We start from the raw sequence: 27,399 nt of genomic DNA on the forward strand, positions 1-27,399 counted from the left end.
TGTGTCCATTACAGGACAGAGAAAAATACCCTTCCCACTCAGGCTTTGTAATTGAAATAAGACAAGACAAAGTCAAGCCAGGACATCAAATAACAGCTTAGGAGGGCAAGGACTTGTTCATCACAGCGCTGCTCTGCTCAGTATCAGTCTGGCCCCTGATGCCAGTGCAGTTAAAACCCACAGTGACTCCAGCCTTGCTAACTGGGGGCTGTTAAAATGGAAGAAAGTGTTTGGTGAGGCTGAGAGGAAGATTTCAGACCCCTGAGACACAGAGAAGTGCTGCTGGAAGTTATGTTTTCTGTACACTGAGAGGACAGGGTGCACTCCAAGGAGAACGTTACCACAAAAATGAGGTTGGATGTGAATTTACAGCATGTCAAGTGGTGTCTTTTCCTAAGTACATGTTTAGTCTGTGCTGAAAATACTCTGCTTCCAAATACCCCTCTTTCAGTGAATAAATTAGCGTTTCACACTTACCACGGAGAAAGAACATGCCCCGGGCACTTACAGGGAATAACCAAGGGGCTTTATATTTACTCTCTAGTTTGCCTCCTACTATCTTTTCCATGACATTAGTGCTGGAAAAGTCTTTTGGGAAAGAAAAATAACAAGAAAACAAGGACACATGTAACGCCATCACGAGTAAGCAAAGTATTTCTCTCCTTCTCACTCTCTCTATGTGAAAACTTTCATCCCAAAATATTTCAGAATCCTCCCTCCACATCCCACTGCTAACATTCAAGGGTGTCATACCCAGAAAACAGCATCTGAATTCCCTGCATTGTATAAGACAGGCAGAGAAGGGGGAAGAAGATTAGAGAGAACAAGAGGAGTAGGAGTGAGCATAAAAAGTGTTATGGCAGCAAAGATACAGCGAGGGGGTTAGGAGCTTATTGTGAAAACTATTGAAGTTACAGCTGTTGAACAAAAACATTACAGTGGTTAGGCTGACTAAATAAATATGAAAATGTATATTAGGATAAGATATATAAATATGTATAAATATACATATACATACATACAAAGATATAGATATAGATATAGATATAGAGAGATATAGATATGTGATTGAGAAAAGCCAACAAAGTACCTGACTGAGACTCATGGTACAGTCTGAGTGATAGTGGAAAGAGATTTCAACATTTATCAGGAAAAAAAAGACAGACTGCTTTTCCCTCATTATTATTATTAGGACTGCACAGCAGCCTTGTGGAAAGGGGTATGTTCTTCCAGAGCTGGGAACCCTAACCCTAACTCTAACCCTAATCCTGAATGTATTGTTAGGACCCAAATCCTTGCCTTTATTGCTGCAGGATAGAGACACCCACTTATTCTTTTGCCTTCTAGAGCAGACTCCCAGCCATGGGTGCTGTTAGACCCTGGGGAGTACAATCCCCCACAGCTGTAATTGATGTGTTTGTGCTATTTATCTGCCGAGCTGTCTGCTGTGATTAACTGCCTGCAGGCACGTGTGGAGGGCTCCAAATGTTGTGTTATTACACGGCTGTCATATTTCATGCAGATGGATCTGCCTGACGAGGAGCCGGATCGATTAAGTAACAGAACGTTTCGCTACGACCCGGGCCAAGACAAATGGGTGGAGAGGGCTCCAATGAAGTTCTCCAAGTACCGCTTCAGCACAGCCGTGGTCAGTGGGGAGATTTATGTCTTGGGTAAGAGGAAAGAGATTTTTAACAGATAGCACCTCGACTTTTTCTTCTTTCCAGCAATTTGCCTTTGTGAAGTGAAATATCTCACCCTTTGTTACGTACTGTAGGGCAAAGTACCTCGTACTAAATGGAGAGTATTTTTCTGAAGTTATCTGTTCCCCACGTTATTTCTTCCTTCTGTAATTTATGTGGATTAAATTATGTGAATGTGTAGTGTTCTGGATTCGTGCACAAAGATGCTTTTCTTTGGGGTGTCAGTGTGTGGCATAAATAATAATGAATTTTAAAAGGTGAGTAGAGAAGCCTTGAAGCACCATTTCACAGCTGAGCAGTGAAATGCTAAGGAATATATGCAGTATTGTGAAGGAAAGGCAAAAGGATAAAGAAAATTTTGATTTCCCAAAATCAACATCATGAGTGTCTCCTGACAAAACTCAGTGAATACTTCTCTTCCACCTGCGTCAACACAGTGCATTTTTTTTAATTTCCTTTTGTCAATTTTCTGATGGAATCCTTTCAGTTTTTTTCTGCTTCAAAACATTACTTTGACCAAAAGTTTCACAATTTGTGCAAGTGAGTTCAATAATCTCCCACCTACCCCAAAATCTTATTGTAGATAGATATATGACTGGAAAGTTCTTGGAGAAATGGGGAAAAAAGTTCATCCAGTCAATCTACAGGTGGGCTGTGAGTGATTCATGCCCTGCCATGCTCCCACGGTCTCATGGGCAGCTCTGGGTATGAAGAAAGCAGCAATTCTATCAGCACCTCAGGACATTTCAATCCCCTTTGCTTCAAACTACTCCTGCTTACAAGCTTATCAAAGTGAATACAAAAATACAGTCTTATCAGCCTAATACACATCCTGTATCAGGGTGTTCTGGCTTTGTCTGGGTTGTTACACACCAGGGATAAAGCAGTTTGCTCCTGGCTCATAATATAGAAAGGGAGGTATGCAGGAAAGGTGTCTTTGAAGCAGAAGAGAAAAGTGGCTTTAATGCTGCATTTGTCTTCTTTTAGAGAAACTTCTTTCTCTTAAGTGGTTTGAGAGAGGCCCATAGGCACAACCAGGAGGAAGGGTGAAAGAAACTCATATAGAAAAGTGAGTTTTGCAAACAGAAAGTTGGGTCATTACTGTCAAAGGCTGGTGATAGAGAATGTCAGTGTGCTGTTAAATAATGAGTGTTGGCTGCCCAGGTTCAAAGGTGCTTTGAAAACATGGAGACTTGGTGCTTTGCAAAAGGTTAAATACATGTAATTATTTATACTGACGCTGATGCTCTAATGGGGCAGCAGAAGCAGCTGGAATAGCTGGGAAGAGAACAGCAGCATTCATGTGTCTCAGTAAGGAGTGCTCCCAGATCAAGACCTCGAAGGCTGTGATGACACAGGGAGTCAGGGAGCAAAAAAAAGCAGCTGCCTTGGGATGCATGTGATAAAAGAAATTGACAGTCTTCTTCCCAGCAAGCCTGACACTGGCACAAGGAAAAGGAGTGGCTAATGGGGAAACCTGCATCCATTTTCTTCCCTCGAAATCTCACAAAGCAAGAAGCATATGTGAGCTATTACAGTAATGAAATGTACAGATTGAACACAAAACAGCCTTAAATCCAAAAAATAGCTGTTTAAATGGCATTAAGGAAAGTTCATGGTCTCATGGACCTTCAGAAGCATTTTGCTAATTAAAAAAATAAAAAGCCTTGGTTTTGTACATGTAGCAGCCAGTGCTGCAGTATTCAGGGAGGTGAACACTAGCTTGAATTCTTTCTTACCTGCTGGCCAATACCAATAATTCTGTGTGTATGGGAGAGAAAAACTTTGCTACATCTGATCTGCACATGGGTGGTAGCCGGGTTTTGCTCTGTCTCCATCATTTTCTGGTTCACACACCTTCCCATGGCAGTCTTTATTTGAGCTTATTCCTAGGAGAACCAATGCACTTGATGCTTAAGTTAAAAGTTTGCTGCATTGGACCCTTCACTCTTGCCTCTAACTAAACATTCATAAAAGAAGTGTTTGATCTCAGTTTTAACCATGCAAATCTGGGGTAATTTCACTGTAATGGACAAACTTGCTTGTGATTTATACCAAGGGTAACTAAGCTGACACGCTGCTCCAAGCAGCAGATTTTTGAGAAAGATTGGGCTATTTTTACCATTACATTTCTGAGCCTGCCTCCCTTCTGATGCTCTGCCCACTCAAGGTGTAAGAGCAGCAAGTGCAGACACAGATCAGTTACCATCAGGTAGCAGGAATACCAGTTGCAGAGAAGACATTTTGACCTAGGCCTGGGCTGCTTTCACAACCTCCTCATTGTCTGTTTTCACAAGCCTGGTAAGACCTTTAGCATTCATCAATCTGCAAAATTTATTTGAAACTGGCCAACAGGCACAAAAGCTATGTAAGGTAGAGAAAATAATGTAAATGCAGATAGAGACCACACATATAATTGCATAAGTCTTGTTTTCTTGGGAAGTTAAATAATATTACAACTAATTTTTTAATTGAAAGACAAGTCTGAGCCAAAAATTACTGGACAACACATTCTGCCTTTGAATATGCTGGTTTAAATCCACCTGCAAGAGTATGGGTGGAAATAGAGATTTAGCTGTTAAAATTAAGACAACGTGGTTGCTAAATGTTACCCATCACAGTCTGAAAACTCTGTGGAGAGATTAAAGCATTTTCCAAGACCTCTCAAAGTGATGAAGCAATTTCCACGTGAACTCTGGCTGGAAACAGTGATACAGACATGATACTGGCATCTTACTCTGCAGACACCACACGAGGCCTCATCTCCAGCTGTAAACTCACACTCACCAAGTGTAATTAAACCTCACAGAGAAAAGCTTCATTCCACAGTTTATCTGTGGTGACAGGTTCATGTTACCTTGTGACTTCTCAGGCTGCTGGGCTGTGAGGTGGGTTCAGTTCCCCTTTGGACAGACACAATTGTGATGGTAACCCCAGCTGGGGGAACAGGCACTTCATGGCATTGAGAGGAAGTGGAAGTGCTCCTAATCTGGCTGATATCAGGAGATAATGGGAATGGAAAGAATAGAGGTTGATAGTGACTGAGCAAAGAATAGCAACTGTCATGAGGGTGGTAAAACCACTGCAGGGTCCCCAGAGCTGTGGATCCCTTGGACATCATCCTACTTCATAAGGAGTGTCAGGCACTCTGAGAGTCTAGAAAGATGCTGCCAAGGGTGATTTGTGCAAAAAGACACATTCTGAAGAGGATCATTGTAGGCACACAGTTTGTGGTGATTGGAGTGGGGCTGGCCCAGCCCCATCCCCAGTGGCACAGCTGTGAGCAGCAGGTGAGCAGCACTGACAGCAATGAGCCATGGAGTGCCCGGGGCACTGAGCCACCTCCAAAGGGAGCAGAGGCACACAGGGGCAGGGCATAAATGTGAGGGGTAAAAGGTTGGGCTGAAGAACAAGAAAAGGCAGATGCTTGCAGCCTCCTGAAGTGCTGTGATGTTACTCTGTAGGGACAGACACCTGAAACCTTCTCATGTGGTATGGTGTTACTCTGCATGGGTTGAAGCCGTCTCAGATTGTGGGGATACTCTGTGTATTGTGTCTGTCTCAACTGTGGTAGATCATAGGTTGTTCTCATAGTGGTCTCAGAGATAGCTCAGGCAAAATGTCTAAGCTTTTGTGCTACAGAGGAGAGAAAGGCTTTTGTTGAGTCTCTGTATTGATACCCTCCCTAATCCTAATGGGAATTTCCCATGAAGTGTGTGTGCACAGAACTTGGACATCTGACAGGCTCCTGTGCAGCCCCAGTCAGGGGACACTCTGTGAAGGGGCCATGGAATGGCACTGCTTGGATTCCCACAGGGATCCCCCACTTCTCCTACCATTCTTGTTCATTTTGGGGTGCATCATCTCCATGGGCATCCTACAGTCAGGTAAGGAGAGCCAATGGGGGCTGCTGGAGGCAGAGGAAGGAAAGGAGGCAAGGTGGAAACTGGTAAATGCAAGATATCTTCTGTATGCCTGGAGGACCACACCCTGCTTCCCAGGAAAAAAACATGAAATAAAGAGACAGTTCTAGCTGGCACACAGTGATGCAGAGAAAGAAGATTTCTTTCGAGCAAGCCTTGAAAACAACGTCCTTAAGTGAAGCAAGGTTGTCAGCTCTTTCCAGCAGGATCTCTTACACAGGTGCCAGCACACTGAGGGACTCTAGAGCATAGATGAAAAATCATTGCAGAGAAAGCTGATTCTCTCTAATGTCTGTGATGTATAAATGCAATTTCTATCATAAATATGAAGGAGAAAGTACTCAATCAAGTCTATCTTTGAATAAGTTGAAGTAGCAGTCTCATTGATAGACAATTAATTTTTGTTCTCATCCATGTGGTGTAAATCTGTAGTAAGTAGTCTGCTGATGGCAGTTGTGTTAAGATCACTTTATTCTCACCCAGATCAGAATCTGATGCCTAGCCTTTGAAGTGTTAATTTCTGGAAAGTCCTATTGGCACAGCACAGAGTATGCAGTCACTGTCCAAAACCCTTCCCAGACTAATTGCCAGCTCCAGCGTGTAAAACCCTAATGACTTAAATGGAATTATTGTGGAGTCAAGCTGATGGAGGGAAAATGAGAAGTAGATCAGAGTTTTTGTTCTGATTAATAGCATTGTTCAAGAACCTGTACCGTGTGTCTTAATCAGCAATCCTGCAACATAATCGTTGTCCCATGTTCCTGGAGACTCTCATGCTATTTATACACAATACATAATCCCCATAAGTAAATGAACAGCATTTCCTAAGGCTCAAAATTCTTTCTCCTATTCATCTCTTTTCACTGCTCTCAGCTCTCTCTCTCCATATTTTCCCAGGAACATAACTATATTTGTTGGAAAGCCCAAGAAAGAGCAGTATTGTGTTCTTAATGACAGAGGCAATTGAGACACTTTTGGAAGAAAACCAGATGGGAGGGCTCTATTTAAGGTCATGCATTTTAATCTCTCACTTAAAAAAATATCCTTTCCAGCTACTTCTCTGAAAACTTATCACAGCCAACATACAAATCAGGAACACTTATCCAAATGAATCCATTTGAATGCCATATTCATTACTTATGTCAAAACACACTCAGTAGAACTAATATCCCTGAAATACAGGTCACTGGTAAAAAAAAAGCTCTATCACTATGACAGTTTTAACCATGTGTTGCTTTTATACTGTATAATTCCTGCTTTATAAATAATAATGTATTGAAAGACTTAGATGAGAAATCCTATTAGGGAAGATTTAGGAACCGAAGAATTTTTGTTTATCCTCCTCAGACTGGCATCCTACTTCTTACAACTTGGGCTTTTTCCCCTGGGGTTTTTGCTGAAAGCTTCTTTTAAAAGTTTTAAACAGTTAAATGAGGTTCAATTAAATACTGAATGTCTTGATCATAAAATACTTATTTGAATATGTACTTTGGGGTCTCTCTGGAAAAGAAAGTGTGTGTAGGAGGAGCTGGAAGGAGACATTTTAGCTTTCATGCTTGAGTATTAACTGTGCATTTGAAAAACACTTTCTTTTAAAATAAACATGTCTATTTATAAATATGCTTTGGACTTCTGACAAGTAGCAGCTTATGGGTCTGATTCTGAGCTTTTATACCTGTGCAACAGCCTCCAAAGTGTCCATGTGCAGGAAGGAACAAAAATAGGCAGATAAATTGGTCTGATGGATGAGATTGAAACTGCTTTCTACACACTTAAGTATTTTCAAAGGGAGTCAGAAAAGGCATTTTATGAGAAAAGGAGCTGAAGCTGAAACAATGACCATGCTTAGGAAGACAATAATCTGGTTTTCCAGCCCTTCTTCTAATCAATCTTATGCCCTTGTGTCTTCTACAAGCTGCATTACCTCATCTGCTGTGCTCTGGGTTAGCAAAGGATGACAGTGCTTCTTGGTTTCATCTTTGGAAGTGCCTGCCAGGGCTGCTTTATGGCTCCCTCATTTCTCTGCCATCCAGCCCTGCTTAGCAGAGAATGAGAGAAATATAACTGCTGAGACTCAGCTTGAGTGCTGGTAATGAAGGGAAATGTTACATAAGAGATTAGCACTATTAAATTCATTGTGCATTCCAGAGATCAATTTAATAATGAATTACTTTACAGGAGACAAATCTTGGATTTCATTTGCTTGTTGAAGAGTCCCCCATTTTTATTTTTTTTTTACCCATTTCCCAGGTTCCTTTGATAAAAATTCAAAGAGGCACTACTAAGAGCACATGTTGCTTGGTACTGTGATCTGAGGACTCAGTTATAGGATAAAGAATAACTCTGTCAGTACCCTGAGGGCACTAACAGCTCTTGATCATCCTGAGCAGCATCACCTGGGGCTTCCACCCACCCCTTTTGCCCATAGGTGCAGGAGTTAAACACAGGCCTAATGACCTAAACCCCTGTGCTCTCTTCTGCCTTAGCTCCCTAAATGTCACCCCCATTTTATGTAGAGGCTCCTGTAGGAGCAGAGCATGAGCTCAGTTTTTCAGCTGCTCTATCCAGAGAACCTGAGATACAGACAGTCTTTGTGGTCTTAACTATAGTTCTGTGTCTCCACTTGAATTCCTGATGGTTTCATAAAAATGAAGAAGCCAGTGGGACAGGATGATCTGGATTCTTGAGTGATGGAGCACAAAGTGGCCAGAGTTGTCTGACACAGCAAGGGGTTTTTTTCTGCCAGTTTGAAATCTCACATGGTATATACGTTGTGGATTATGAATAGCCTGGTAAATGTAAGATTCCTCCACTTGGTTGTAGATGTGAATCGATTAAACTTTGAGACTTTTTTTGTTCGTGGTTTTTGTATTCAGTTCTTTGGAAAGAGTCCTGAGCATCCAATTCCATAGAGGGGAAAAATACACTTTCTCACAGGAATAATTCTCAACTACTGCATCTGGGAACACAGAAAAACAGTACTCAGAGAGTCTGATATCCTCAGTTCCTTTGTTAGCAACCTTTAACTTTGCTTTAAGAGAGGAGGTTGAAGTTCATGATTTCTTGTTTTCCATAATGCTCTGCTTCTAAGCTTGAAAATTAAATTTCACTCCCCTCTGATTTTTCCTTCTTCCTTTCTATTTGCTGAGAACTTAGTTTTGCTATTGTAAATTGAATTTGAAATTGGATTTAGCTGAAATAGCTGTGCAGGGTTTAAATAAAATGGAAATGTTTTGTACATTCAGGACTGTCTCTGATAAAGACAGTATTAAAAGAGGTTAAATATAAGTTGATTAAACCACCCCATGAAGGTTTCATAAAGGCTTGAAAACCTGTAGTAGCTCTGACATTTTTTAAAAGATGTGCCAATAGGTCCTGGAAAACTACTTTTCTAATAACTATACAGGAAAAATGTTGGGTGGTGGATTCCTTGGCCTGGCAGCTGAATGTCTTCATTAATAGGTAATGGTTGTGAAGTTTTTTTTTGCATAAAGTCACTGACTGCTTTGTCAGTTTTGTACCTGATTATTTGTGTTCTTTCTGAAGTTACTTTGCCCCACAGTTGCTCTATTTAGAAAATGACAATAAAAACACAGTAAGAAATAAACAGCATTATGCTTCTAGAGAAGTTCAGAGCCATTTTGTTCACCTCCCCCTCCCTGCCTGAAATAATAAGGCAATCAGCTGAGTTATTGGTTTCTGCCATGCTGCATGCATTCCCTAACTGGTACCATTTATTCCTCTGATTGAACAAGAACCTCTCTCATTTTTCATATGAAGACTTTTCTTTTGGGTGAGTGCATATTCTTCAGTGGGGTACAGTAACAACTGGGCTAATTTAAAAATATCTAGCTTGACAACCAGCAGCCATCTGTCTTTGGCACCACAAAGATGTATTTTGAAAGGGTCAATTTAGTCTGTGTGGAGTTTGAATATTATTGGTTCCCAGTTAAATCTGCCCTGAGAATCTCCCTGCATTACACTGCAGTCTGTGGACTGTACATAAACTGGTGGCAAATTGTTTTCATGCTGTATTCTATGAATATGCCAATGGAAGCCGTACAATCAGAAACCATATAAGCAATCAATTAAATAGCCTTATCAGTTTAAAAATTTGATTAGCTCTTAAAATTTTTCTTGATAAATTTAGGGGAATATTGTCCTGTCCTAAGAATGACACCTCTTTAGTGAGGCAATAAGGAGTAGTGGAAAAGTCTGCGCAGGAGAGGATAATGGCATAAAGAACAATACAGAAAGTAAATGTCTGAATTCTGAAATACCCCAAGGAACAGCTCAGTGAGACTCCATCATGAGAAAGGGAAGCATCATCCTGCTGAGCCTTTTTGACAAGGAAATGATTAGCAAAATCCCATGACCACAGTTAATCTCTGCCTCAGCTCTCTTAGGTGAATCAAGCCTCAGAGGAGGAGCCCATCAGAGCAAGTGCTGCTTTAATTGAGGGTGTTAATACTGAGCACATTTCAATGCCAGCCTCTTGTGGGCACACACTAAGGGGTATAGAGTACAAACTGCAAGGACCTTGCTGGTGGGTATTGGGGCAAGTAAAGGTTCCCTGTGCTGGAAAAGGAGAGGAAAGCCAAACTCAGAGAAGGTTTTTAATTTCAAATATTGAACAAAATAAAATACTGTTAATTTCAGCCAGAGGAAAGCTTCCTGCTGATGATAATGGACACTGAATTTTATTCTAATTTTGCTGCTCTGAGGCAGGTTTGACTGATTTTATCTTTGCCTGACTCTAAAATGCAAATCAGGAATACAGTGCTAGCAAATTTGGAGCACTGCAGTCCCCATTTATAGGGAGCTTCCTCTTGCAAATACTTTTGGGGAATGCACAAAAGATTTAAAAAATGGTCCATTTTGAGAGGTAGATGAAAAATTATATACAAATAAAACTTGAAGCACTAGGAGCTCATTTGTCTAACAGACCAGCTTAACAGCACTAGGAACAATATACTTTAAAAGCAGCTGAACCAGCACAGGTTGCACTTGCCGTCCTTCCCCTTTGCATATGCAAGGGCGTAATTACATGCTTACAAAGCATTTTGGATTTGCACAATGGAGCAGCCCTACACGTGTATCTGGAATGCCAGGCTCCATGTGGAAATGGCTTGCCTATTGCAGCCATTGGATGTTTAAAAGTAGTCCCAAACACACACATGCACAAAAGAACGCCATCAGTGCTCATTACAGGGTATTGTGTCCATTGGCACAGATGGAAAACCTGCATGGGGACGTCAGCATATTAATTCCTGAGAACCAAAGGCTGTAAATTCAAAATGTGGATTTGATCACTGGAAGGGATTTGGAAAGGCAGAGTTTGCAAAGTGCTATCATTGTTTCCAGTGTGCACAGGGATCTCAGGTACACCTGCAGCCTGTCCCAGCAGAAGGAAACTGGGATCTGTTTCAATCCTGCATACTGACTTCAAGCACCCTAATTAACCACTCAGCACTGGGGCTTGTTGCTAACAACTCAGCTGGCTCTCCTGTCTGTTGGATGGGTCTGTTACTGGAATTTTATTTGCCTTAAGAAATAAGTGTAATTTGCCATAAGAGATAGGTATAATATTTTTCTTTTATTGAAGAAAACTAACCAACAAATGCAAATAACTGTTGGTAATGTGTGGGGGTCAAATCCAACAACAGTATTTGAAAAACAAGTTTTGATCCATTGCAATTTGTCCAGCAAATAGAATAAATAATTTTGACAATTTCTACCATATGGGAAGAAAACAAAACAAAATACCTTTGTGTTTTGAAGACATTCTGCTTGTCCTTCCTTTGATATGAGACTTCAGAAGGGATCTTGCTTTGGTGCCTGTGGATAACGTGCTGTAGCTTCTGCTTTGTGCTCTCTCACAAACTCCTGAAGCTGCAAAGAGTAAAGAGTGGGAAATGAGAAGACACAAACAGAAAATGCAGCCAGCAATGTATTTTACAGCAGAACGTGGGACTGCTACAATTGACCTGTGTATCTTTTGCAGGAGGAATTGGGTGCCTTGGTTATGACAGAGGACAGACACGGAAATGTCTTGATGCCGTGGAGATTTATAACCCTGATGGAGACTTTTGGAGGGATGGACCCCCAATGCCTTCTCCCCTCCTCTCCTTACGAACAAACTCCACCAGTGCAGGCTGCGTGGAAGGGAAGCTGTACCTCTGTGGAGGATTTCATGGAGCAGGTACTAAAATGAGTCCAGCATTCTCTGTGTAGTTAAAATCAGTTTCACGGGACACAGACTGACCTGATGAGTGCTCAGCCCTAGCAGGTGGCACTGGCATGCCCTGGAGCCACAGACCTGATTCTGCCCTTTGGACTGCCAGCTCCTAATGTCAATATGAATGGGGTTCTGTTTGACTTTTGCTTTTTCCTTAGCAAAACACAAAAATTTAAGGATGTTTCTGATCTGTTTCTAAACCTGTCCAAACCTAAAACCTCAGCAGAATTATTCTGGATTTACATTTAGAGTCACAGAAATGAGGAGCTTATTGTTTCATGGACATTAAAGAACTTGGACATATTTGTTGAAGATTAAGGCCCTGTCCATCAGTCTTGAGCCATGTTATCTCACTCTGCCTGCTTACCTACATGCTTTTTGTAATCAATGTTGAAAAATCTTGTGCACTTAATAAGGACCCTGGGTAGGGAACTGATATACAAAAAGACTGAAGTTCCAGATCTGGTGATTTTAAATAATCTTAGCCCCAGAGACACCTTTCTTCTTTGAAGTCTTCTTCCTTCCAACTTTGCTTAGCTTTATCTAGATCTCCAGTGCATATAACCTATTTTTTTTTCATTATAAATGCAAAGGATTGCAAAACAAGCACACTTAAATGATTCTGCTACATACAGCTGCCACCTCCTTTTCTAGGAGAAAGCAATAGCACAGATAGCAATATCAGTTATCCACTGCTAATAAATATCATGTCAGCCTCACTGTTGATGAGGAGTGGTCATGTGGTATCACTGGGAGGTATGTCCTTCTCTTTACAGCTTCACTTGTATAACAACCTCTAAACTTAAAGCTGCTGTTCTTTTAGAATGATGATTTTCATCAGCTAGTTCACAGCTTGCCTTCTGCGTTCATTTGCTGCTGTTTGAGGAAGCTGCTTCCTGAAAACAATTGTTTGGCATGTTCTCATGTCATCTCTGATGGAAGTTCTGTGACGTCAGAGAAATTTTGCTTATCACAGATCACTGTGTTTCCATAGCAAACCTTGTGCCATTCTAGTTGTGTTTTTTTCTCAGCAACATTATGAAAGAGCCTAAAGTTAGTGGGTAAAAATTTCAAAAGGCTAATCATGGGAAGTGGTTGAGTCACCATCCCTGGAGGGATGTAAAAGATGTGTAGATGAGGAGCTCAGGTACATGGTTTAGTGGTGGGCTTGGCAGTGCTGGGTTAATTGTTGAACTGGATGATCTTAAAGGTGTTTTCCACCCTAAACAATTTGATGACTCTGTGATCATTAGCAGTGAAAAATGAAGCTTTTTTTTTTTTCCAGATGACTAACAGATTAATATGAGATTTTCTGACTAGTGTAACTTCAGAACCATAAAAACACTTTCTGTACAATGCCACCACATTCTGTCACTGAGTCATGTATAAAGAGTGGTTGTTCTGGGAGAGGCTGAAAGTCCTCCTGTGGATTTAAAGAAGGCTGTCTTTTGTATATTTATATAATGCCAGCTCAATGGGGTCCTGATTCCTCCTCTACTATTGCAATCTGTATCATTATGTATGGAACTCCTCTGTACTAATAATGTTATTTAGATTGGAAAACAAGAAGTCAAAGTTAGAAAATGCCACTTTTGCAGTTACCTGTGCAACCTGAATTCTGGCCCCCTGCATGTGCACTCTGTACACCAGTAAAGAAGTAGTGTGTAGTTGTGCTGTTAGGCAGTTATTAACAAGGCAGCCAAAATAAGAGTCTCACTGTCAAATCAAGTGTAACCACAGTTTAGGAGTCGAGAGGAACCTCTGCCTTAAACACAGGCTTCTTAATGTGACTTTCAAGTTAGTACAGGAAAAGGGCTTTCTAATGGTCACAACAAGAACAGCTTCTAGCTACCACCACCAAGACAAGGACGGGCAGAGGCCATAAGCTGAAGGTGGAGATGTCACCTGGCTGGCCTCTCTCCCTGGCCACACGTTCTCTGAGTGCTGGAAAGGGCTCCTGCCTGATGTCCTCTTTGGAGTGAGAGAGGGTTATTACTGCACATGGGGGCTTGGAGAGGGTGACTTGACCCTGCACTTCCACAATTACAGCTTCAAGGTACAGAACAGCATGTGCTTCTGCTGCTTTAGTAGAAGATAGTATTATTTTAGAATGTGTTTGTTTGGTTTTTGGTCTTTGGGCTTCTTGGCATGTCACTTCAGTTTTTGTGAGGGATGTGACTGAAAGAGGATATTCCAATTTCACAAAACATTGTAATTTATTTTCATCCAGTTGGAGTTCTTGGAACAAGCTGGAAGCACAGCTGTAGTCTTTGAGTTTTCTGCCTGCTGAATGCCAAAGTACTCCTGTGATCATTCAAGAATAAGCACAGCAAAGAAAAAAAAAGGAAAATAAGCCAAAATCACTGCTGCAATTGAAGCCTTAGCCTATAGGGCTGAAACTAACCCCCTGTATAGTATAGATCTGTCCCAATCTCTTCAGCCTTCACTTGCCTTTGCATCTGTTTAAATCCGCTCTTGATCCAGCAGGAAGTTGACCTAGTAAAGACATTGTTGCATGTTAATTTTTGACTGGTATGTGTCATGCTCTATATGCCTTCCTGCATGTGTATAGACCTAAGTGGATCATTAGAGCCCAGAGATGCTGTAGCCAAAGCTGAAAAGCAGTTGTTAACTGCTTAAAGGGCCTTAAATTTGGAAGAAAGGATGAGTACTGCTCACCTGCCATCTTTTCTGAGTCCCATGTGACAACTGAAGTCTTGTGATGGCAGGATTCCTGTTCCATATGTGTTGACTGTCACAAGTCCTTGTCTGCCTGCAGGGAAGACAAATGGTGCGGCCCTATCATCCCCAGGAGAAAAGGAATAAAAACTGCAGCTACTCAAGAGGGAAGTCAGCTTGGCCAGATGACAGCAGTAAGAGGAGTCCTTCTAGAAGATGAGTGAACTCCAAAGTTTGTTCAAGCTCCCTCTGAACTGCTAGGAATATTTTTCACTGTGGAGATAGGTTGGTACAGCTTGTAAGGCTTGCTCAAGTTAGAAGCTTTTTTAAAGCTGGCCATGGAAGAGGAGAGGGGATTAATTCAGCTGAAGCTTAGACACTTCTCTGCAGTGCCTACACTGAGACCTTGGTAACCCTAGGCTCCCTGCAGCAGATGGAGAACCTCAGAATTCAGAGGAGCTCTCCTTCTCTGAAAGCTTCATGTTTAAATCAGGATTTGAGGGATTCTAACTTGGCTTACCTAGGGCAAACACATCAGAACTTGGTGTCTGGTGTGATGGAGCAAATACCTGAGAGACCTCTGTATTGTTATCACTAGCTGATTAATGTTGTATCTTTTTACAGTCCTAAGTACCCCAAAAACACACTTCTTGTTTTGAATCTGTTCAAAACTTCATCTGTTGGCCAATTGTTTATACAAATTAGCTCATTTTCTACTAAAACTTCTATGGTAAACAGGAGCCATTACCCTGCTTGTCTCAGCTCCAGCTCATGAAGCCTTGTGTCACAAATGTCATTTTCTAGCACTGTTGTAGCATTCATCAAAATAATCACACATTTCAATTTTTTTTTCCATTGGTTTATAGTTCAGCACAGAGTGAAAACATTACCCTGAGTATGAATACTCAGCAGGGCTCAGTGTGCAACAGCCAACCAGATTTTCTGCTAAAATACTGCCACGTTTCCTGCTGTAACTGTGGATTTTAAACCAGCCTTTGCAGCCTGACTGTACAGTATTCTGGTTGATGTGTTTTATTTTCTTTTCATTGAACAAAAACCTGTCAAGCTGCACAGGCTGACAGCTACTGACATCAGCCTGTGCCCAGCAGAAGCAGCCTCATTAGTGTGGCTCCCTGATGGAGGGGGAGCAGCTCTTCAGGTATGCAGGATTACACCCTTATCCAACGCCTGCCAGATCAGGTTCCCTTCTTTTTGACTGATTCTGAGCATTAGAAATGTTTTTCTGGTGAAAGTAATGAAAGAAAAGGTGTGTGCCTGCTTACTGAGACCATGTCATCTGCTGTCATTGTCACTTGTATCCTGTATCTGGTGGCTGAGGGTTGTAGCTTTAGTTTCAGGCTATAGGTGTTGGTCTGGCTGTCTGGAAACTGAAATCCAGAGCTGAATTGTTGGTTTTTGGGTTTTATTTAACTCAAAGCATCCTGGCTGTGTCAGCAATAGTGTGGCCAGCAGGACCAGGGCAGGGATTGTCCCCCTGTACTGGGCACTGTTGAGGCCACAGCTCAGATCCTGGGTTCAGTTTTGGGCCCCTCCCTGCACAAAGACATTGGGGTGCTGGAGTGTGTCCAGAGAAGGGCAAGGGAGCTGGGAAGGGGCTGGAGCACAAGTCCCCGTGGGACTAGCTGAGGGTGTTCAGCCTGGAGAAAAGGAGACTCGGGGAACCTCATGGATCTACAGCACCTGAAAGGAGATTGTAGCCAGGTGGGGTCAGTCTCTTCTCCCAGGTGGAACAAGTGACAGGACAAAAGGAAGCCGCCCCAAGTTGCACCTGGGTAGGTTTAGATTGGATATTAGGGAAAGTTTCTTCACTAAAAGCACTGTCAAGCACCGGAATGGGCTGCCTAGGCCAGCGGTGGAATCACCATCCCCGGAGGTGTTTAAAAGCCATGTAGCTGTGGCACTGAGGGACATGAGTTAGTGGCAGCTCGGCAGTGCTGAGTTAATGGTTGGAATTGGTGATCTTAGAGGGATTTTCCAGCCTAAGTGATTCCATGATGTTAATTAAAATGCCACCTTTACTGTGATACTGTCATCCATGTGACATCAGCTGATGTGCAAAGTACAGGTACAAGCACCTCAACATAAATTATGAAATGTTTAATAGATCTGCTCTTAGCAGCACATATCCCCTAAAAGGTCTTATAATTCCATCAGGTAATGGGGCGTTTTGTGGAACTGTCTGTCTCTGTGTAGCTTAGAGCAGAGGAGGTGAATGTACTTCCCTAAAATGTATGTTGAAAATTTCTCTAATGTGTGTAGTTTCATGTGGTATCAGAGCTGCTTAATCCAGTTTTGATATTTACTTACTCATATCAAGTAGAAATAAATTTTTCTTTTGAATAGTGTTACAGAGGAAAGGAGAAGGGAAGAAATATCTATGAAATGGACATGCAGGAATCTAAATTATTTTGTGCCTGCAACTGTTACCCAGGATAGGTGACAGTGATACAGAGTCCTACTACCTGTGTTTATTTTGATTCTTAAAAACAAAACAAAAACAATGGGTTCATTTTCTAATCTATTCTTCCTCATTTACATAATCTGCAATCCATGCATTGGAATAGAAGCAGCTCTGCTTTCAGCAGTGCAGAACTGTGTAGTAATTATTATATTCCAGATGAGTTAATGAGTTTTTATCTCCACACTGCCCACTCCTAATAGCGGACTAACTTAATAGTTATTTATTTTGACTAATCTCCCATGGAAGTTGTTCCCCTTAGTCTCCTCCATTATGTGATTTAGATGGAGAATCATTCAGTGCTTGTTTTTTATTATAGTGCTTATGGAACATTACTGGAATTAAATATAGACATATTAAGCAGTCTGGCACAGTAAATACTGCACTTGTGAAGCTTGGGGGTTGAGAGATTGGAACAAAACCTGGTTCTCCAGCACCTTCCCATGTTCCCAGCTAAATAAAGCAGAGGTTCAAACTCCGGGCTGCTTATCTGCAGCACTGTTTGTTTCCTCGTGTTAAAATTTAGTGTGCACAGATGAATAATTAAAGTCCTCCTGCCCACAGTTGTTGCCATTAGAATAAATATTCCCACCAATGGAAGGGATTCAGCGCCCTTGTATTTCACTCAGCTCAGGGCTGCAGGCACTGCCATGGCTCTGCAGCTCACAAGCCACATCCACCCCAAAAAAAAATGCAGCTTGACCTTTCACCAAATTCTCCCCCAGCAGCAGCATGAGCTGCTGGCACTGGGAGAGACCTCTGCAAATGCTGCCTGCCCAGGGAGGGCTGCTCATCTACCCTGCTCATTAGCTGGAAATGTGCTGCCATAAATGAGGCCAAATCAGGTCAGGGGAATTTCTGGGCAGCAGCACCTGCTCATTTCACATCTAAATTTGACCTTCTCACTCTCTGGAAGTGGTATTAGCTATTCAGTCCTGCTTCTTACTGAGGCTCCTTTATTGTTTATAAAGAGTTAATGAATGATTAATAGATATTTTAATGCATTTTAATTAATTGCTGAAAAGGTCAATAGGTTGTTTAGAAACATGGCTTGTAGCCATGTATGATATCTGTGTTCAAAACTGCCTGTCGTGCACAGTCTAAACATGTTTTATATCTTCTATAAATTATATATGAACCTATTGCAAGGCATTTAGAAATAGTATTTCAGGATAGGCTGAGCCAAACAGTTGTTACTCTTATTTTCTGCTTTTACCCATATAAATTCATTTTGCATTGACTCCCTGCCTCTGTAACCTGTGATCATGCTGTCACCTGCTTGTAAGATTGTGCCTGAAAGAGTCCTTGGTTGTGAAGAGCAGGCAAAATCTGGAAAGATTTTAGAAGCTTAAGCAGCTGGAAAACAGGAAAACAGTTGAAGCAACTGAATTAGAAATGCCCTTCTGTGGACCAGCCCATTCTTTATATATATATTTAATTTTAGTATCCATTGATTTGTGAGTGAATGGGTGGCTCATGAAACAATGGTCCTGAAGAATTGCACAGCAGATCAGGAGGAGAGAGGACCTGTCTATGAGAATGAATATCTTACCTTACTCCATGCAGGTGCTGAGAAAACAGCAAGCTGCCACAGTGGTAAATTCAAGCCCCACCTTCCTCCCAGCTTTGGGTGTGTCTGGTGGGATGCAGTGCCTTGGTGCTCCACACCGTGAAGGCTGGCCAGCACGCCAAGCAGCCCAGCCAGGTTCCCTCTCGGTGTGCTCCCTGCCCACGGGCACAGATGATGGATGGCCTTGACCTCAGGAGGTGCTGCCTGTGTCTCACTGGTGGAGTTAGGGAGCAGCTCACGCACAAATGGGATTGGAGGCCACAGACTTGATGAACTTATTATTTTTCCTACTGCAAATGAGGAGCCAGGGCATCTGGTAGTAATGATTTAAATGCACTTCTATCCCATTGCAACACAAATATGAATTCCCAGGTCACCTAACTCCACCTCAGGTAATTATGAAAGCAGCTGTTAGTGGTGAGGAAGATAAGAAGCAGAGGCTAGTCCCATGTGTTTGAAATCATTCTCTGGTACAGACAATGGCATGAAAAAACAGGTACAAACCAGCAGTGGAGGCTGAGCTGCTCCAAGGCAGCTCTGGGTGGCTGTTTGGTGTCAAGAACTGGGCAAACAATGAAAGAAACACCTGAGTAAATATTTCAAGGACTGTTGAATTGGCAAGCACCTTGTGATATTTTTTCCATGACAAGAGCAGAGCAGACAGCAGTTCAGCTGCTACAGGTTTGGTGTCTGTTTAAAAAATTTATTTATATAAATTGATCTATGGCAAAAGAATACAGAGCATATTAGGTACTTTCAAACTGGAAAGGAAAAAATGTGTAAACCTGAGGACCAACATCAGGAGGAGCTCAGACAAGTGGCCTGTGTGAGGATGCCCTAGGGCACAGAGCTCAAGGACAGATGTGACACTGAGGCTTTTCCCAGCACACAAGGTGATTCTGCTCTGGATAAAGCTGCTGAGGTGCTGCTGGCCATCTATCAGTGTGTCAGTGTGGCTCTGTCACTGCTAGAAGGCAGGTGCACTTGTCCCAAAACACTTTGGATATGTCTACCCTGCACTGAGGCAAAGGTATCATGGCTTGTGACTTGGCACTTGCTCTCTCTGTCTCTCTCTCCACCACTCTGCTTCCTCATTCCTGTGCTGCAGCAAACCTCCAGCTGATGTCAATGGGCTTCTGCAAGAAATAATGAAATATCAACCATTGATTTCACTCCAGTGAATGCAAATTCAGAATGATTTTTTTTTTTTTTTTTTTTTAGTTCAATCCTCTGGACAATGAGCAGGCTACAGCAGAGTGAATTTATTTATCTTGGCTTACAAATGTAATAGCTGTGTGGTTAGTAGTCCTGGATGAAGTATGGATTTTCTACCTGCTGAGCATATTGTTTAATTCTTCTGCATCTGCTTCCCTTTAACTCAAAACCTAACAATTGTACCTGAATTTTCAGTTACAAATGAGAAAGAGAAAGAAAGGTCCAAAAAAAGTTGTAATAAATACTACTGTCATATGGAAAGTTGTTCTTTCATTCGCAGCCTCCAAATCAGAATTGGAATGTGGTTTAAAAAAACAAAACAAAAAAACCCATCAAAACACCCGTAAAAAAACAAAAACCCAACAAAGCAAAAAAACCCTCAAAACCAAAAACCCAACAACAACAAAAAACAGATGAAAAAGCAGATGAAATATTTATGTTGCCTGCAGTCATACTGTGTGTCTTTCCAAGAATCGTTCATCCTGATTTATGTTCAATCCTGATTCAAATGGCATGAGAAAACTTATGGCATAAAATGAAGTCTGGCCATATTTGGGGAGTGAATCACAAACCATTCCAAGAAAAAACATGATTGTGGATCTGGAGTGCAGGCAATCACTTACTGAAAATTAATATTTTTGTTCTTTTTTTTCTGCACATTCAAAGAAAAAAAAAAAGTGAAAAATTGTGGAAAGTGTTTTGTTTGCAGACCAGAATATAAAAGTTAATCTTAAGACTAATCTTGCTTTGACTACGTATTTGCATATATAAAATACGATTTTTAATGCTTATAAACTAAATATTTTCAGGTATAATTTAAGTCTTGTCACTGGGAAGAGATGAATTTGTAGGCTCACTGTTAACCTTCAGTCTGCACTTGTACATCAAGAAGGCAAAACTGTACCAAAAGAGTTCTGACATTTTAACACACCACAGTTTCTGGTGGGGATTAAGTTACACTGGGATTAATGGTCCCTTTGCTGGTTTAGCCTCTTTCTTTCCTGAGTATGAATAAATCACTGTTTTACTGCTAGAAAAGGATCTGCACCAGGGCTAGGTTTGTACAATTGTAACAATTCTAATATAAAGTGGTTTAAATCCTGTGCAGAAAAACACAGTGCAAGAAAGTTTCTTAAAACTTCTCACGGTTAAACAAGAATGTGCAGAAAACCACTGCCTCATTTTGTAGAAATAAAAGGAGTGAAACCCTTTCATCAGGTGAGGTCGTTGTCTGGTGAGGCAGAATTATGCTGTGAGGACAGAGAGATGTGTGGGGTGGCTTTTTAAGAAGGTAATCTCTGTAATACAGCCAATTTCATTTTGTAGGTGCCACATGATTCTCCTGTGAGCAAAATGGGCTGCTATGATATTGCCTTTTTAAAATTGCAATTAAATAAGGCAAATCAATGAAGAAAAATCAGGAATTATTTGTACCTTCAAGCTGTTTATTGGGATTAAAGCCCCAATCTAGCATTACAGCCTTGAATCAAAGGTGCTATTCTCTTGGAAAAGCACCACCTTTTCTGTTGCTGTTACCAAGAAAAATTAAGAGAAAAAATAAATTTAAAAGAAGGCTTGAGAGCTGAAGTTTTCAACTCATTTCTCTTTTAAATAGAAAAGGTGTAATGTTTTTTTCCTGAAGTATGACTATTTTGAGCAGTGCTTTACCTCACATGAACTTTCTCATCTAAAGGGTGCTGTTTAATTTCCTTTAAACAAGATAAGACTAGAGAAATTACTGCTTCCCTTGACTCTTTTTATCTCCCAAGGGTTAAGAGTTAACTAACACTCCTTGTGCTGCAAAGCAGAATTTCTAGTGTGGAACAAAACCAGTCAGAATATCCCACAGAAAAGGGAAACAAGGGACATAAAGGTTGAGAGTCACCCAGGTCAGGAAAAAACACAGCAGGGCTTGTAAGGAAGGGTTGCTGAATCTGCCTTTGATGTTTTAATTATGAATTCTTTTTCTGAAGTGTTGCAATCACTCACAGAATGTCTTGGTTCCAGCATTTGATTATTTTTCCTGTGTTTGTCTCATTTTTGTCATTGTCCATGCCAAAGAAAATCCAGGCATAAAAATTTATTGCATAAAAGAAATTATCTAATAAAAAGCCACAGAGACAGGAGCCTCCCATGTCACAGCTTTGGTCTGTTTGTGTTCCCGTATTTGCCTCAGGAAAAAGCTCTTCACTCTTGCAGGGTCATACAGGAGTTTGCTGGTCCTGGCACATGTTATTTGTTTGCTCTTTTTCAGTCGTGGCTTCTCTCTTCACATGCAAATGGCTTTTTTAGCAGTTTGCTGTCTCCTGTCTTGAATGGGTGTAGTTTTCCAATGTATTATTATCCTCCTGTAAAGTCCAGGTTCAATAAGCAAAACATCACAACCTGTTTCACAAAAAGGGATGGAACAAAGACTGTTCAGATGAGACTGTATCCTGCAATCGCACTCAAAGCTCCTGGAGAGTGAGCTGGTGGAGATCTATGAGTCCCAGAGGTCTGGCTTTGGACCAACAAAAATTATACCACATAAATTGTGACACAAAAGGGGGGAAATGAGAACAGGTTGTGGAAGCTGGGGCAGAAAATCTGTGCTGCCCTCCTGTATCCAGATGAAAGAGGGCGATGGTGAGTGGGTGGTGAGTGGATTCCTTAGATAAGCACGACAAAAATGTGCAGAAATGTCCACAAAACTTGTTCAACATCCACAGATCCTGTGCATGTTCAGGACCTGCTCAAACCAGAATGTCCTGTACCCACTCAGCAAGGAAGCCATTCCTGGGAGGAGAAGTCTTGTTTCCATCTGACCTCCCCACATCCCAGAGCTCCTCCTTGCAGGGGAGCCTGCGGGGTATTTAAATCCCACCACACTGCATCATTATAACATCAACACTAATTTTGTGTGGAACCTAAACCATGATAGCGCTGTCTTGGGCAACTCCCCAGAGCTGCTGTCCCCTGGAGAAATATGTGGTCTCTTTCCAACATGAGAAACAACCTGTGTCTCTGGGTGCTCTTCTGCTTTCATTCTTTTGCCCTTCTTCAATCCTTCAGTGTCAGTTACACATCAGGGCAGTGCCCAAACCATGAGGTGCAATTGATAGATGTAGATAGGGCTGCTGCTGGGGGTTTGTTTGTATTAAACAATTCCCATAAGGGATAGCTGAATGGGAATCTCACTCTGGAACCTGTAAATTTTATCCTGTCACCAGTCCCTTAAGACTCAATAAAAGAGCACTGAGTATTCAATGTTTCTTGCTATCATGGTTCTTATCCTGGTCCCCTTGAAGTGTCTGTTCTTGGAAGTCTGGCTTTTAACACATCTCTGCCGAGGTTCATCTGATAGCAAAGCACATGCATGTCCTCAGCTCAAAGTAAGGAAAGTTTAGACTAAGGTTACTTGCTGTGAGAAACCAACTTTAAGATGAAAAAGTGAGCAGAAATGAAAGATGGGTTTTATTTTTAGGAAAGACTGGCTTTGAGTAACAATTGTTGCAGAGCTCAGGACTGTTGTTAGCAAAGGAAGGGTTTGTGGTCTTGTAAGAATTTTAATATAGCACTGCTGGTTCTCTGCTTCATGGTGATTCTTTCATGTTTTGTTTTTCTTTGTAAAATGCTTGTCTGGAGATTGGCTGTGATTTAATGGCATTCTTCTAACCTGCCTGTCCATGACAAATTCCTGAGCATTTCAGAACATCTAAAGTGCATCTAGAGCCTTGGGGGCTCCTTCTGTCTTTATTTCTCCCTAAATCACAGGATGTCCAGGCTGGGCACCCAAGAAAAGCCATAGTATTGGAGTGCTTCCTGCAGCCTGAGAATTGCATCTTGGTCGGGGCAAAGAAAAGAACAGACTGCATGCAGGCATGCTTGTGAACAAGAGGCAATACTCTGTCTCTAAAAGACGAGCATCTGACAATTGACTGCAGGATAAACTGCCACCTGCATACTTGTACAAAGATGGAGCACTTGATGCTTTTATTTCTGCAGCTGCACCTGGCACCCAGAGTGTGAGGACTGAATGCACTGTGGAGATTTCCATCTGCACTATTTAATTTGCTCTATGTTGAGTGTTAGTACCACAGAAATTACCTTTTTATTTCCCCTTTCAGAAGGCTCATAATAACAACTGCCCAAGCCTCTTTGATCCTGTTTGACTTGCCCCCTGATGCCTGCTGCTGTTGGTTTTGTTTTTCAGCTCGCCATGAAGTGATCACCAAGGAGATCCTGGAGCTGGACACGTGGGAGAACCAGTGGAACGTGGTGGCCACCAACGTCCTCATGCACGACAGCTACGACGTGTGCCTCGTGGCTCGGCTGAACCCACGGGATCTTATCCCTCCTCCTCCAGATTTAGTGAACCAATAGAAGTTCAGGGAATCTCAGTGCTTCCAGATTCTGCAGAGACTGAAGAATTTGGGGAAACAAATGCTTCGCTGGCTCTGGATCACAGCTGGGTCCCACCGAGAGGAAAGGGCAACACGTACTTAAGGACATAATTGCCTTTGAGCTGTGCTTCTCTGATGATGCTTAATTTGATAGTACTGGTGCTCTGTGCTTGAAAGCCAAGGTTGTCCAGCCTTTGTGTGTGGCTCTACATCTTCAGTCTGGCTGTGCAAGCTCCAGTGCTGGGTGAAGCCTGGGCTGCTGGGACTCTGCCTGACAGGCAGTGGCAGCAGTGGCAGCCCAGCTCACAGCTCAGCTCGCAGCAGACACATGACAGAGAGCTCTAGCCAGGGAAATCCCTCCTTTGCTGCTCATCCCACTTGGATCTGCTAAGCTACCCAGGAGGCTAAGAAATAGAGTAAGTCAGCTGATGAAAAACAAGTGCCAGACTGTAATTGACTGAAGCAAAGGTAAAACATGGAAAAGCCTTTGTTTGAAACAAAATCCCATTAGCCAAGGTCCATTAGCCAAGAACACCAGCTCCTGCAAACACTATCTAAAGCACAGACACCACAGCCAAGACATCCTGTCTTTGCTAATAGACCTGAACCTGTGCTAGTAGAAAACTAATCCTTTAGCAGCAAATCACAAATGAGTCTTTCAGTAGGGTTGGCAGGCAATCTCTACCAAAGACAAGAAGAATCTTAAATTTTCACAAAAATCCTATTTATTACAAATCTGGTATGATCAGGATCTTAGAGCTCAGTTAGGAAACTTCCCTTAAGGGATGAATGAGGGGATGCCAACTAAAAAGTAATAAATGAGACCAGTATTATCTGCATATCAGCATTGCAGCTACAGGGAAAGGAGAGATGTGCTAAACAATAAATGTTTATATAATAGCTTTAATGGAGGCTAATAAGGCTAATTCTCTACCAACAGAATTGGCTATAATCACAGGGAAGAGGAACAATTCAAACAGTGCTTCTGAAGGCAGTGTTAGCCTTTGTAGGGCTTGAAGACAGTAGGTTAGAGTGAAAATTGCTATCCCACTATTCATCAGTTCCCTGGTGCCTGCCTTGCAGTGTATTTGTCACTGCCTGGGCAGTGCAGACAAGAGAACTGGAAATCTCCTGCTGCTCTTGGGCCACAGCTGTACATGGCAGCATGCTGCAATGCAGACTGCATGTCAAGCATAAGACTAAACTATGATATTGTGTGAGAATGATCATTGCCAGCAAGAAGTGGCTTTTGGTAACTACAAAAGCAGAAACAAAAGTGGAACCAAAAAAAGAAGGCAAAGAAGTGAGGGAGTCCATCAGGTAGTTTACCCATAGTTACTTTCAGGATTTGTATTTTAGAGCATCTCAATTTTCTCTTTCAATCATGTTTTAGGTGCAAAAATGCCAGCTTTCTTTGTTGATTTTTTGACTGCAGTGCTCTGCTTATGGCAGAGGGAGATGGAGAGGATGATCCAAAAGCCCTTTCCCAATTTCAACTTTTGTTACTCATTAATTATTCTATAAATATCCAGTGGGAATATTAAGCTGTCATGTAAAAACTTTAAGAAGGAAGAGGACTATTTTTTCCTGATAACTCTTGTAGGACACTGAAGAATGCTCAGATAAGAAGGGATTTGAGGGAAAAAAATTAAGGAAAACATACAGAAAAGGAGTAAATCCATGAGCCTTACAGCTAATTGCTTGTCTCCCTTTACACTTCCCAAGCAGAATGTGTGTCACAGCCTAAACGTGTACTCTTGTGTTTGCACAATGTCTGTATTATTCAGCCATTCTTTTTTCTTTCCATTGCTCTGATAGGTTATCATCTGCCTAGAACAGAGTTCTGACAACTCATGAACTTCAGCAGCACAAATCAGTGGCCAGCTCCTAAAATCTCAGCCCCTCTGGTCATCAAGTGCAGTTGTAGACGTAAGATCAAGAAGGCAAACTCTGCTTTAATAAGATTTTTGAAAAAATCAGTAGAAAGTTCTTCCAATCAATAACCATCCAATTCTGGAAATTCTTTGACTTTTCTTGTTACTGTGAAATAAATGTAATTTTGTTTTAATTTCTCTACAAGGCTCTTAAGGCAGCTGGAAGCAATGCTCTTGAGCATCCATTAAGGGTTTCCTTGTGAAACTCCAAATTCTGCAACTGTACCTAGTGATTTTGCTTTTTTCATCTTTTTTTTTTTTTTTCCCTTTAAGGAAGATTGTTTTAAAGAGATTTTTTGATCTTTGATCTCTGCTCTGTGCTCTATTCCTTACAGTCCTTGTGGTTTAAAGCCTGGACTAATCTACTGGATTTCACTCCCTAAAAGACAGTCTATTTGGATTATTTCAAGGGAAGAAGGGAGATATCTGCAACCTTTCATGAGTAATATTTGACCATGTATGTGAAACTCATTTGGCACACCCCAATTAAACTTTTATTTCGGTAGTGAGCTGGCTGTTTCTTTCTCACTTCATATGTTTTGCTTTAAGACTGACATTTAATGAGCTGGATGGAAGGAAAGTATATACTCTGAGAAGGTCTGTCTTGATAACTGAGGAGGGTAATGGCATATATTCCATATATTGGCCTTGCCATCAGTGAGCTTGAGCTGCACTGGGCAGTTAACAGGGTTTTTTCATGCAGCAGGGCCAAGTGACCTTCCCTCACATTCACTGAGCATCACCTTTCCTGCTGCCACTGGGGACCCCCAGGAGTCTGTCTCTGTTTCTGCCCCAGTCAGAATGTCTTACACTATTTATCAAGCAGGGGAAAGTTTGAGGTTTTTTTTCTGGATTTAATGTCTAGAATGGGGGCAGGAACTTCTTAATTTTATGTGGGCCCTATGCAGTTCCTGGGTTGCCCTTGGGATGCCTAAAATTTCCAAACCAGTATTTGAAAGTACAGCTTGTCTGAGGCAGGCAGAAGCAGAAAGCACGTTTATTGAGAGGTATAGATGTCAACCAACATCCCTCTGAGAGTATAAGAATCTGCAGCTCTGCTCTGTCCACAGGTAATCTCACATTGCTGTGAAAGTCCTTAAGAGTCTTAATTTCTTCTATGACAAAACCTGATTAAAAAAATTACAGAGTATGCATTCTCCAGCCTCCACCAAGTGTGGGTTTCACCGAAATAATATTTTACTGCAGTCCCTTTCTATCTGAGCAGCAGTTAGCTTAGTGTTTCATCAAGGCTGAATTTACATCATCCATAACTCTA

At 41.6% G+C, this 27,399-nt stretch overlaps 1 protein-coding gene across 1 annotated transcript in view; it reads left to right on the plus strand.

The window, feature by feature from the left end:
* Positions 1–26,628, plus strand: part of KBTBD12 (kelch repeat and BTB domain containing 12) — a 41,654-nt gene extending 15,026 nt beyond the window's left edge. The window contains exons 4-6 of the mRNA XM_041465067.1: positions 1,523–1,673; positions 11,631–11,828; positions 24,000–26,628. Coding sequence (XP_041321001.1) covers positions 1,523–1,673; positions 11,631–11,828; positions 24,000–24,169 — 519 coding nt within the window. The 3' untranslated portion in view covers positions 24,170–26,628. The remainder of the gene's footprint in view (positions 1–1,522; positions 1,674–11,630; positions 11,829–23,999) is intronic.
* The last annotated feature ends 771 nt before the right edge of the window (positions 26,629–27,399 follow it).

The sequence above is a fragment of the Pyrgilauda ruficollis genome, unplaced genomic scaffold, assembly GCF_017590135.1.
Source record: "Pyrgilauda ruficollis isolate IOZ18807 unplaced genomic scaffold, ASM1759013v1 scaffold10, whole genome shotgun sequence".
NCBI lineage: Eukaryota > Metazoa > Chordata > Aves > Passeriformes > Passeridae > Pyrgilauda > Pyrgilauda ruficollis.